Genomic DNA, 12,434 nt, shown 5'->3' on the forward strand with positions numbered 1-12,434 from the left:
TCCTCAGGCCCGGCCTACCTGATTCTCGGGGAGCAGTTTGGGCTGGCTGTGGGGGGCAGCGTTTCTGTGTGCCTCTGTCCACCTCTGCCCTTTGAGCCAACCCCTCGGGTCCTCCAGTTCCCAAGACAGAGCAGTGGGAGCCTGTCACTCGAAGAGTAAAACTGGAGTGAGCTACACAGGAACACAGACAAACATCAGTAACCAGAGGTTCTCCAAGGACAAGGGTCACACAGGATCTCCTGAGAGGAAAACACCAAGGTCCAAATATGGGACTCTGGCCCACAGCCAGTCAGGGCAGGAACGTGTGGCCTGTGGCTCCACGCCAGGAGAAAACTCTCGAGGAAAAAGCAGTTCCACAGAGAGATAGACACAGACTGTAGGTCAGAAAGACAGCTAGATCTGCTGTAGCCACATTTATTACAAAATAGTGACCGCAGTTCTGGTATAGCAAAGGTCCCTGACAGCCCAGCACCCCTGCAATGGCCCCCACCCCACAGAGTCCTCTCAGGTGCCTCAAGTGTGGAAGGTCTCAGATTCGAAGGTCCCCTGCCAGGAGGGCGCCGTACCGGGTAGGTGTGAGGGGCAGGTAGGCACCTGCAGCCTGGTCCAGAACGTACAGTGGGTCGGACAGGGTGCTGGGGTCGAAGCCCTCCTCTGCCATCCGCACTTTCTGCTGTTTGAAGGTCTCTGTGGTGGCCAAAGACTCCTGGGGACAGGAGGAAGGGTCAGAGGAGTTGGAGGGAAGGGGACTCTGCCCAGCTGGTTCAGGGGAGTTGCCTAAATTTTGTTAAGGAGCACGTCTGGGGAAAGGGAGTGCGAGGTCAAAGTTTAGGGGAGGAGGTGACAGGGAGGAGAAAGAGCCAGGCCAGAAGAAGGCAGGGATAAGGAAAGAAGTGGGGTGAAGGGCGTATGTCTCCGTGGTTTTTCTCTTCGTGGAGTGTATTACGTTGGGGGCCCCTTTGTAGAGTTTGGGAGCCATCAAACTCCCAAAGTTGATACATGGGGTGGATATGTGGAGTGAGGATATATGGGGTGAGGGGCTGCGGGGGGAGTGGCTGGTTACCTGGAGCCTGAGGAATCGGGGCCGGGCATAAGGTGGCAAGTTCTCAGACACGTGGGTGTAGAGCTGCATAAGGTCCAAAGAGTGGGGGGGACGCAGGACCAGGGCTGCCATTCCAGCCCTGCCTTCATGCCCTGATGGGTGTGGGAGACAGAGTAAGCCCCTCCATGGCTGACCACCATGAAGGCCTCGTGCTCCCTGCGCCCAGGTATTACCAATTCGGGGTGGTGGCTGGGTGCCTCCCCCACCTTCCATGCCTAGGCACCTGGCACAGTGACTCCATAGACGTTCACCTCCTGAAGAAAATCCAGGGCCTCAAAGACCTCTGCCACCTCGGTTGTGGCCACATTCTCCCCCTTCCACCTGTCAGAGAGCAGAGATCTGAAACTGGGAGTCAGGGGTCAGGGCCTCATGGGCTTGGTGGGGAGATGAGGTCAGAGGTCAGCGTGCCAGACTGTCACAGGGATGAGATGGTGAGATCTGAGAATGAGAGATTAGCTGAGGACCCGGGTTGAGGTGGCAGATCAGGGAGTTGAGGTTCAGAAGCTTTGGATCACAGAGATCAGAGGTCCAGGATGAAGAACCAGTTATGGACAGATACCTGAAGGTGTCTCCAGTACGATCATGGAAGCGGAGAAAACCTTGGTCATCGCAGACCAGCAGGTCCCCAGTGTTGAAGAAAACATCCCCAGGCCGGAAGACATCCTTTAGCAACTTCCCCTGGGCCAGCTCTGGCCCACCAGCGTAGCCCAGGAATGGGGACTGCTGGCTTACCGGGGCCACCAGCAGCCCTGGCTCACCTGGCAGAGTCACCAGGGTCAGGAGTGCTGTCACCTTTCCCAGAGCCTCCTGCCCCCATCCACCCGTCTCCAATTCCAGTCCTCCTGTGCCAGCGTCAGCACCTCGCCCACCCCACCAGAACACCACCAACCTGGAGATGTGGCCACACAGTGCCCCCGGGGGTCCCGAATCGGCTCTCCTATGGTGACATCATAGCGAATCAAGGAGAAGGGGAAGATATGCTGGGGAAAGGGAGACCCGGGTACTGAACCATTGCAGTCACATGAGCCCCCTCTCCTGCCAGCCCTCTGCTGTTCCACGGGTTCTCAGTTTCCTCTCTGCCCCTCACCTTGTAAAGCCAGGAAGCACGCCCCACAGCGCCCTGCTGTCCTGTGTAGTTGATGGTGGCCACGTTGCCCTCTGTCAGTCCATATGTCTCCAGCACCTGCAGGGGCCCAAAGCGCCGCACAAAACGCTCCCAGGTGTCTGGGCGCAGCCCGCTGCCCACTGCCAGCCGGACCTTATGGCCGTGTTCTGCCTTGCTCTGAGATGAGTGGGAGAGGGCCGGGGCTTCAGCACCAAGATGCCCGCTCCCCGCAGTGAATTCCTGTTCTCCATTCACCAGAACCCCCCCAGCACTGTGACCTCCTTCAGAGGCCGTAAGCGTCAGATGGCCTAGGCCATCTCCGGCTCCTTATCTTACACTGCGATTTCCTTCTTGCTGCTTCTCCCTCCAACTCCCTGTCTCAGTGTCTCCTGTCAACTGTCCTGTTCCCCGTGAGCTAGCCCTGTGTCAGCAGCTCTGCCCAGGATCTATGCCCACGCACCAGGGGCTGGTTGACAAGGTATCGACACAACTCCCCAATGTACTGGAACACGGTCACCCTGTGCTGCTGGCAATCTTCCCAGAACTGACCAGCCGAGAACCTGGACTTCAGCACCACTGTGGCCCCTGCCAGAAGTGGGAAGTGGGGAAGAAGGAAGCAGGTAAGATTAGGAGCAGGGTGGGAAGCCCGAGCCCCTCTTTCCAGACCCCAGCCTTCACTGTAGTCATTCCCTGGGAAGGGCCCACTGTGGGAGTCACACCGTCAGGAAGCTGTGCTGGCCCTCTTTCCCCTCCCCCGGCCCCTGTCCCCAGCCTTGGAAGAGGTGAATGCCCTTTCCCTACTTCCCAGCCCCAAAGATCCCATCCTCCACACTCTCACCTCCTTGTCTCTCTCTCCCTCTTCTCTATTTGCCTGTTCCTGGACTGATAGTCCTTCCCTGCCTTTGATCCTGCAGCCTGGAGTTATGTGGCTATATGGCCCCCCCTGCCCTGTTCCTCAGTCTGTAGGTCTAGGCAGGTAACATTGCCATTGTAGAGCTCCTGGTGAGTAGGGCTCTGCCCCATCCGTCCTCTAGATTATCTACCCTGGAGGACTCACACCACAGTAGGTGCTTAATAAATGTCTGCTGGATGAATTAATGAAGGTGGGGTTGGGGAGACTGACCAATGCCCAAGCAGCCCACAACGCCCAGCAGGGAGCCGGACATATGGTAGAGTGGGAGGGCGAGGTAGATCACATCTTCCTGGTGGACACCACACAGCTGGTAGAAGCCCTGGCATTGCAGGATCTTCAGATGACTGATCCGAGCAGCCTTGGGGAGGCCTGTGGGGTGGCAGTTGTGGGGCGATCAGGGGAAGGGTGGACTCCAAGCTCTACCTATCTGTTTGCACCCCCACTGGGTTTCCCACAGAAAGAGGCGGATGCAGGACGGAAGCTGAGGATGGAGACCAGGCTGTCCTGGAAATCTGGGTGGTCTGGGGGAGGTGGAGAAATGAGTAGGAGGTGAAGGGACTGGGGAGTGAAATGATGAAGAGAAAAAGGAAGTGCCAATGAAACCAGCATCCTGTCTGGGGGCTTTGAAGGAGTGGTCTGGGAGCTGAGGAGGTCCCAGTCTCTGTTCCCAGAACCCTGCCTTCCTCTGCCTTAGTTTCGGGGAGCTAAGTATGGTGCCCGGCTCTCACCCGTGGTGCCAGAGGTAAAGATGTACAGGCACGTGTCTGTTATGCTCTGGGGGGAAGAGAGGTATCCTGGCACTGGCCCATCCACTTCAGCGGACACTTCAGCCAGCAAATCGCTAATTCCAGCAGGGTGGGTTCCTGGGCCTGCAGCCCACAGGTGAAGCCCCATGCCTCTCAGGGCGGGCAGGTCCGGCTCCAGGGACTCCAGAAACTCTGGAAGGGTGGGAAAGCACAGCGCCGGGGCCCTGGCTCTACCTAGAAGAGCCTATGACCCATGTCTCCTCCCCATCCCAGCCCACACTGCTCTTGGGTGAGGGTGAAGGGTATGGACATTCCATCTTGGGTCTGAGGCCTGGAACTCGACTCCTTGGGGATACTTGGGGCACCAAAGATTCAGTCTCATCCCTTTGCAAACCCGGAGACTCCTAGCTCCACTCACTTTCGAACCCCAAGGGATAGTCGGCTTCTTCCCAGGCCCAGGGATGAATCCAAGCCCTTCTGCGGTCCCCGACACGCCCCCTTCTGTGGCTGGCCGCGCCTTAGTTAGTTCGGCGCTCCAGCCTTACCTGGCGCCAGCACCAGCGCGCGCGCGCCGCAGCTGCGGAGGCAGTGCAGCAGGGGGCCCCGGCGCAGGGCGGTGGGCACAAAGGCCGTGCGCAGGCCGGCCTTGGCCAGCCCGAACCAGAGCCACAGAAACTCCGGGCCGGCGGGGAGGAGCAGCGCCACGGTTGCTCCAGGTGCCAGAAGGGCGGCGGCTCCTCCACCTCTGGCCGCACCGTTCCCTCCAGCAAGCCCCGCGCCGCTTCCGGCCGCTGCATCTCCGGCGCCCGGCGCCGCTCGCTCGCCTTCTCCAGCGCTCCCCGCGCCACTGTCGCTGCCGCCAGGTCCCCCGTCCCAGCCTAGCGCACGTAGGAAGGCGCGTGCAGCCCTGTTACTCTCGCGCTCCGCCTCCGAGTAGCTAAAGCGCCGCGAGCCGTGAATGAGAAAGGTGTGCGCGGGGCGCTGCCGGGCTAGTTCCGCGAGGCGCCAGGCCAGGCTGCAGCCCCCCTCGGGACTTTCCGGGTCGGCGGCAGCCGCGGCCAGGGCGCGAGCTCGAAGAGCCCTTTTGCAGCGCAGGGCGCGCAGCGCGAAGGCCAAGTCCGCCGGGAGCCAGCGCAATTGCGGCCAGAGGTGTAGCTTCAGCAGCAGCAGCGGTAGCAACAGCAGCAGGGGCAGCAGCAGGAGGGCAGCCATGGAGCCCGCTTCTTCCGTCGGCACCGTCTGGTTCCAGCCGCTAGCAAACATCCCTGTTCCTCCCTCCCGAAAACCCAGGGCCTCTCGTTCTAGCTGAGACCTCTCCTTCCCGTGAGCGCGCCTGCGCTGGCACACGCCCCTTCCCACCCAAGCCCCCACCACTCCCCACGGGCGGAGAGCAGAAACCCGGGAGGAGTGCGGGTGTGGGGCGGCCCCGGACTCCCAGCCCTCCCCACAGCCTACGCTCCGCCCTAGGCGCGCTCCCTCCCGGACTGCTCGCGGCTCGCATCCTACCAGGTCCGGGGCGGTGCTCGCGCCTTCCCTCAATCCCAGGGTTATGTCTGTCTTCTAAGTTCTTTCTCGGCTTGGGCGGTTTAGGCATCTGGCTAAGCTCTAGAGTCCAGGCCTGACAGCCAGGGCTTTTGGATCGCAGTCCATCTTCCCCTCAATGTTTCTCATTTTCCCGTGAAGGGAAGGTACCATTGCTCTCTCCCAAAAGAATGAAGAACTTGGCCCCTGGCCCATTTGGTTCTGCAAGTCCCAGCAGGATAGGCAGGCCCATCCCCTCCTGCCAGCCGCAACCCCAGGGGATGGGTGGGGGCTGAGAGTTAAAATAGGGGAAAGGTGGAAACCCAGACTGCCAGATTTCTGAGGGACCACGATAGAGGCCCCTCCCTTTGGGCAAGGGTACAATAATTGGGGCCAGTCAGCAAATGCTCTCCATTCTGGTTTTAATTGGGGCAGAGGAAACTGGGGAAGGAGAGAGGAAGGAAAAAGGCCTCTGGTGGTTTAGACTTTCAAAGGAAGGAACAGCAGTGATGAGAGAGGGAAGAACCTGGATTCTGTAAAAAGACAAATTTTCAGGGTGAAGAGGAGCAGCTCTGTGCAGTTCACCCAAACTTCACTCCTCAGTCCGCCTCCATTCTCCCTGGACAGCGGGGGAACAATAGCATAGCCAAAGAACTCTCCTCTGCTGGTTCACATGGCCCAGCAAAGTGGCCAGACTGTGGAAGGAAGAGCATCTCTATCCCTCCCTGGTATCCGGACTTCATCTCCAGATACAGTTGTCCCTGGAGACTAAGCTGGAGTATCCCTCCCGTCAAGCAGGGAGTCCTCCGGCAGTTGTTGGTAGGCACACAGACTTCAACTGGAGGATGACAGACCTTTTGGAAGCCTCATTTCTTGAGAAATGAGAAAGGAAAGGCCTCATCCTACAGGGGATGGTTCTGCATAGATAGGTCAGCGCCTGGCTCCCACCTCCAGTGGTAGCAGGAAGGATGGGTAGGGGCCAAAGCCAAGTCCCTTCTGCTCTAGGCAAAAGTGGGGGCAGAACAGGAAGGGAAAGGGGGTTGTTCTGAGGTTACAAGTAGCGATGCCAATCAAATCAAGACCAAGCTATACATGCACGGGCAAACGCCAGCAGACACTCCAGCACAAAAGACATTCTGGCTTGTTTTATTGTCATTTAAAAACAACTTTTAAGACACGATTATCTCTGCCAAAAACAAACAAACAAAAAAAACCAAAAAACCCAGATTCAAGGAAATGGGATCATTTGACAGTTCTGTGAAACTTGCCTCTGGGACTCCCTGGACTCTGGTGTAGCTTGAGGTGCCAACCTCAGGCCAACCTAAGCCTCCAGGGCACACCACATGGGGCTGTGGCCACCCTTTCAGACTCCTTTCTGAATGCTTGCAGCATCTGCCCCATGATTAGGAATGGACACCCTGACCACGTCACAGATAGCCCATTTCACACTGGCATGTGGATAGTGACTATAAAACACCCCTTCAGAACAAACCAAGACCCGAAGGGGGAAGCGGGAAGGGACACCCACACACTGAGTCTCTGCTCTTATCCCAGCTTCTCTGGCCAGCTGCCCCTTTGTCATTTCCCTTCTTTGTTGCAATGGCTCCTTGGGAGACTGGGGGAGGAGACTGGGGAAGGGGCCTGGGGGCTGAGGACTTCCACTATGGCCTGATTTTACAGAGCCTCTGGCTTCAGTCAGATCCCAAATATCACTGGGAACAGCAGTGTGAGGGGCTGGAAGCCCCAGGAGGGAAGGGGCTAGGGGCTGCATGGCAGCTTCTCAAACTCAGCCAGAGGAGAAAGCTCCTCCCTTCCACCGGGGGAGCTTGGGGATGCGGCAAGGGTGTTTCCCCTGCAATCTCCCCAGCCTCTATTAACCTTTGAATCACCAAGGAGGAGAAAGCAATCCAGCTGGGGTTGGGATGGGGAATGCAGGGCCTCAGTCACTGTCAGAGCCCACTGCAGAGGACCCTTTTCGTTTCCGCTTGGTAGGCTTCGGTTTCGTGTCTTCCTCCTCCTGGAAGAGATGGGCGGGGAAATGGGAAGTTACCAGCCTGGGCAGCTGCTGGTGCCGACTCCACCTGCACCCAGTGCTCCTTTTCCCCCTGTGCACTGGCTGGGCTCTCACCGAAGCACTGCTGGAGCCTGACTCTTCTTCAGCATTGGGGGGCTGTGTGGCATTCTTACGACTTCGAGGGCTGGACAGAGCTGCTTTTCGCCGGCTCTTGGGTGGCTTGGTGGAAGAGTCCTCATATTCCTCCGCCAGGGAGAAGAGATCACTGAACCTAAGGAAAAGGAGCAGGAGCTCTGAGTGGGAGCCTGCTGCTCCTACGGCACCTCCCATCCTCTTCTCTGCCCCCAGGCCTAGGCCTCTTTTTCTTCAACCCTGGACCCTAAGGTCTTGCTGGCCATTACGTTTATGTCCCTAGCAGGCTTCCTCTCCCTTAGGCTTTTCCCCTACTACTTTCCAAGGCCCAAAGTGGCAGGAGCCTCACTTCATCTTGTGGGCTTCGTCACAGCTCGCCTGGACATGCTGCAGCGCCTGGAGAATTGGGGTCTGGCTAAAAACTAGAGGAAGAAAAGGGAGAGCAGGGAAGGAAAAACAATCAGATGTCTGGGAGCTTATTAAACAGCACCCAAAGGTTGTTTTATCCCCAGTGTGGGTTGTGGCCCCGAGTGTCCTGCCCCTGCCCCCAGCCTGGCTCCAGGCATAGTCTGGGCCAGGGCAGCACCGTCTACACTGGACGCCGAGGGTGGAAGCCATACAGTTCTGCTTGGTGTTGGTCAGGTTGAGCCGCAGGTTGTCCAAGTGCTCCAGGATCTGCTCCAGAGTCAGCTGGGCCAGCTTGCTGCTAGAGCTCCTCAGGCTGTGCAGGAATCACCAGAGCCAGAGTCTGAGTGCGGGAGGGTTCCAGAGTGCAAGACACCCTCCACCCGCCAGGGCCCCCTTAAGACAGAGGCAGCCTACATGGGGAGCAGAACAGGCAGGCTGGGAGGGCTGGGGTCAGGTGAGAAAGGTGTGCCTAGAGCAGGGGATCCTGGCCACAGGGGCACTGGAAGATGGGGAGAAGGGGCCACAGTGGTCTCGCATGCCATGTGGCTTCGGACCACTAGATGTCGCCCACAAACCAGGCTGGGACAGCACCAGCCCCCACCACCACCGGGCAGCAGTCACTGCAGACCGCCATGGCCTGGAGGGTAGACAGGGACCGTGTCCCACCTCTGTCTCTTGCGAGGCAGGCTGTTGTTCTTGATGAGCAGGGACTTGATGTGCTCGGCCAGCAGCTCGTCATGTTTCATGCACCAGTGCCGCAGGATGCTGGTGGTGAACTGGTCGTCAGGATGGCAGGGCCGGCTCAGCACCATCTTCACCATCTCCTCACTGGGCCTGGGGGAGGAAGGGGGTACTGGGTGCTGCTTGCACAGTGGCCACAGGGCATGCTGGGTCTCTCCCACTGATTTCCCAAACCCCGGCCTCCCTACCCACCCACTACTCTCACATCCCTCTCCCTCTTCTCCTTAGGCCAAGGAATGCCTGGTTTCATCCTCTGTGGAAGCCAGGAGAGGAGAAGTGAGATTCTTCACTTGCTGTAGTAGGAGAAGGTGTGTGCGTGTGTGTGTTGGGAAGGAGAACCCTCAGTTCTCCTCTTCCTCCCCGAGAATAGTCAGGGAGTGGGCCTGGGAGGCAGAAGCACAAGCATGTGACATGCAGATGCTCCCCTACCCCTACCCTGCTAGAGCTGTGGGCCAACCTGGCTTCCAGCTGGAGGAAGAGGGCAGGAGAGGGTTGTGAAGCCACAGCCCCACACAGCCTCCAAGCTTCCCTCTTCCTCTAGGATACTCTGTACCATTTCTAGTCTCTCAGGCAAGGGAGCAGAAAGGGTGGAAGGAAGGCAGAAAGGTAGGAAGGATAAGATACACAGCTGCTGCCCCATTTATCGGGGGATGTTGCTAAAGCGGCTTTGCGGGAAGAGGGGGCTGCCACCCCCTCCCTCTCTGCCCCACCCTGTCAAGGCACAATGGGTCCAGCTGGCTCTGCTCTGCACAGGGTGAGGGAGAGGATGGTGCGTGACCCCTCTACCCTGACCCTCCCTCCTCTTGGATTAGCTGTGCAGTGGCTGCAGGAGCATGGGGTGGCGGGGGCGGGGGTGGGGTGGCGGGGGTGGGGTGGGGGCGGGGAGCAGGAGCCACCAGGGATTAGAACTGCTGTGGCAGCAGGAAACAGGGATGTCCGGTCCCCACCTCCCCACCTCCGAGGGCAGCTCCTGGTGGGCAGGGGGGTAAAGTCGAGAGGAAGCCCAGATCCCAGGGGAGCTGCTCATTTGTAAGTCACGTTGGGGGAAGGGCAGAATAAGCAGATGTTAATGACAGGAAAAAATATGGCAATAAGGAGCAGGACAGAAGCCCTTTACACCACAGCAGCTTTTGGGATGTTAAAACTGAGGGCTAAAGAGCCCCAGAAGTGGAACTCACTTTTCTCTTCGGAGTTGAAGCAGTAGGCAGGACAGGGCCTCTGGGTGCTCTGTGAGGGAAGGGCAGAGGCTGTTGAGGGGAAGGTATGATTCCAGGATGGAATCTGGGGACCTCTCTCATCCCCCAACAGCCACTGGAGGGAATAAGGATCGTCTTTGATGAGGAGCCAGGAAGAATCCCCTACCCCACTCCTATCAGTCCCTGAGCCGCCTGAGCCCCAGCCCAGAGCCTGGCTCATGGTGGACCCACAGGACTCATCTAAAGAACAAAAGTGGCTGACAGGGAGCCTGCCCTTGTGCACTTTGGTGGGAAGGAGGACAATGGATCTGGGCTCATCCTAGAAGCCTAAGCCTCAGCCTTGCCCTAGCTGTATAGGAAGTGTCATGTCTGATGTGCTCCCTACCCACAAACCTACTCACCCTTGTATTTGAGGTGCTGCAGGATGGGGATTATGGTCTCCAGGGGAATATTGTGGGCCAGAAAGAGCTGCCAGGCACAATACTGCTCAAAGGTCTCCCAGTCTAGGCTCTGAACTGGAAGAGACAAAAGAAACATCTCTCTCAAGAACACACACACACACACACACCCCTAATCCACTGACTACCAACCAGCACTCCAAGCAGGGATGTTACAGAGGTAGGACAGATCCAGAAAGACACTGCCCCAGACCACACCAGGGTGGAGTACAGTTCTGTCCCCTTAACTTCCCAGCCCCAGAACCAGCTTTCCAGATAGTGTAAAATACACAGGACTGACACCCTGCCCTCCTCTCCTCTCCCAGGTACCTAAAGGTTTGATCACTTACTGAGTATGTTGAGAACTGAGTCTTTTCGAAACATAACCAGGTTACCCATCATCACGTGGCAGACCAGCTCCTGGAGCTAAGGAGGTGGAGGAAGGAGGCAGAACCCATCAGCTCTGAAAGGGGCCAGGAAGCTATATGGAGGGGGACGCAGGAGGGCTCATAAGGGGGAAAAAAATTAGAAGAAGTGAAAGCCCAGTTTAAAGGAATGGGAAGGAGATGGCACACAACGAATGCTGCCCTCTCTGAAGGATGAAAGGGCTGATAAAGTAGCCACAGGCCTGAGTGGGAATCTTAGGACTATTTTGGGCAAAAGTAGTTACAGCCTTGGTCTGAGCCTGAGAAGGAAAGGACCCTGAGAGGCTGGGCTCTAGATGTAGGTTGGGCAGGGTAAAGACAAAAGGAGGAGGATTCTTGGGTGCTAAGCTTCCTCTTTTATGAACGGGAACTAAGTGGAGAGGAGGAGAAATGGGATCCCAGTACATGCCTGAGAAGGATCCGAGCAAAGCTACAGCCTCTTGGGGACCTACGCATGGTGAAAAGGTCAAATAGAAATGGTCTGACCATTTTCATTCCGAGTCAAAGGAAAGACCAGTTGAGAGCTAAAACCACAACCCCCTCAGGTTTTGCTGTGGAACAGGAGTGCCCAAAGAATATGGAGAATAAGGGGAACTCCAGGCAGGATTGGCCTAACCTCAGCCTGCCTTGCTTGGGCTCCACTTTTCCTTCCCAGGCCCCATGGCTGAAAGTGCACATCACTGTAGCCAGGAGGGAGCATGGGCTCCCTGTCTGCAGGCCTGGAGGGAGAGCAGAGGCCCTGTTCCCCTAATGCTGCCTCCCAGACCTTTCTGGGGAGGTCAGAGCTCAATGTTTACCTGTGCAGAGTCAATAACAGCCACGATCATGTTCAGCAGCTCTCCGCTCCTCAAGGTTTCATCTGGAAACTAAATGGAAAAAGAGAGGGGAAGAGTCCTGGGTGGGCTCCTCAGCTTTCATTCCATAACCCACTCTCCTTCCTTATTAAATCTCAAGGTGTGACTGGGTCAGCCAGACACAGGCCCTAAAATAAACCGCTAAACAGAGATCTAACAGCTATGATGCTGGAAGACTTCGAGAATTTGAAGACCCCAAGTGCTGTTATTTACGTGTGCACACCATCAGGGGTGTGGGTTTTCTCTGATAGTTCCCACAGTGTGTGTACAGAAAGGAATGGGGAACTACTAGAGATAAAGCCAGAGCTGAGAGGACTGGCCATGATGCCTGATTCTGTGTGGGAGCAGCGGTAGAATAAATATTTGCATCCTTGGCAGCAAAGAAGTCCAACCTGTGCTGACCTTTAGCCAAAGAGGTGGTGTAAAGAGTATGTCTGGAGGTATGTGGGGTAGGCAGGGCCCCATCTAGAGAAGGGGGAACAGGGGGAGGGAAGTACCCTGTGTCCACCATCTGCACCCCTCCTCCCTCCAGTACTCGGCCGAGATCACAGTTCCTCCTGTCATGCCCTGGATCCTCATTTCCCTCTTCCTGGGAACTTCTACCAAGAGGAGAAAGGGCTGATACCTGTTATGTCCCAGTTCCTAGAGCGTGAGTGAACCAGGGGAAATGAAAGTGAGTCTCCACTACAGAAGCCCCGGTCATCAGGAACTATCAGAGAGAATCCAAGCAAGGGTGAGCCATCAGAGGACAAGAGGGCCTGCTGATGGGGATCTGTCCATGTTGATATGAACATGGATCTGGTTTGTGGGACCTGTCCTAGGTCCAGATGATGGGACCCA

General features: G+C 57.2%; 2 protein-coding genes across 11 annotated transcripts in view; both read right to left on the bottom strand.

Moving 5' to 3' along the window:
* Nucleotides 1-400: 400 nt before the first annotated feature.
* On the bottom strand, nt 401-5,326 carry SLC27A3 (solute carrier family 27 member 3). 5 transcript variants are annotated; one of them, XR_013397969.1, is made up of 10 exons: nt 4,412-5,325; nt 3,849-4,058; nt 3,331-3,489; nt 2,668-2,792; nt 2,190-2,285; nt 1,992-2,082; nt 1,662-1,860; nt 1,276-1,423; nt 1,064-1,194; nt 401-706 (listed from the first exon to the last, which is right to left on the bottom strand). XR_013397969.1 is itself a non-coding variant. In XM_015109681.3 (10 exons), exons 1-10 carry the CDS (start codon nt 5,127-5,129, stop codon nt 530-532), a joined length of 2,103 nt encoding a protein of 700 aa, XP_014965167.2. In that variant the 5' UTR covers nt 5,130-5,326; the 3' UTR covers nt 401-529. The 5 variants fall into 5 exon arrangements, 3 of the variants coding, with proteins under 3 accessions (XP_014965167.2, XP_077802083.1, XP_077802089.1); XR_013397968.1 differs by having other exon boundaries at nt 2,190-2,384; XM_015109681.3 differs by having other exon boundaries at nt 1,326-1,423; nt 2,190-2,384; nt 4,412-5,326.
* A 1,191-nt stretch (nt 5,327-6,517) lies between these two features.
* Nucleotides 6,518-12,434, bottom strand: part of INTS3 (integrator complex subunit 3) — a 48,672-nt gene continuing 42,755 nt past the window's right edge. For 4 of the 6 annotated variants that reach the window (XM_077945619.1, XM_077945616.1, XM_077945603.1 and 1 more), the window contains 9 exons: nt 11,538-11,606; nt 10,666-10,741; nt 10,280-10,393; nt 9,861-9,909; nt 8,608-8,775; nt 8,154-8,254; nt 7,883-7,955; nt 7,516-7,672; nt 6,518-7,404 (listed from right to left, as the gene is read on the bottom strand). In XM_077945619.1, coding sequence (XP_077801745.1) covers nt 7,327-7,404; nt 7,516-7,672; nt 7,883-7,955; nt 8,154-8,254; nt 8,608-8,775; nt 9,861-9,909; nt 10,280-10,393; nt 10,666-10,741; nt 11,538-11,606 — 885 coding nt within the window. In that variant the 3' untranslated portion in view covers nt 6,518-7,326. Of the gene's footprint in view, nt 7,405-7,515; nt 7,673-7,882; nt 8,255-8,607; nt 8,776-9,860; nt 9,910-10,279; nt 10,394-10,665; nt 10,742-11,537; nt 11,607-12,434 lie in introns of all 6 variants that reach the window. The other 2 variants (XM_015109657.3, XM_077945601.1) reach the window with 1 other exon arrangement.

Source organism: Macaca mulatta, chromosome 1, assembly GCF_049350105.2.
Source record: "Macaca mulatta isolate MMU2019108-1 chromosome 1, T2T-MMU8v2.0, whole genome shotgun sequence".
NCBI classification, from domain to species: Eukaryota; Metazoa; Chordata; class Mammalia; order Primates; family Cercopithecidae; genus Macaca; species Macaca mulatta.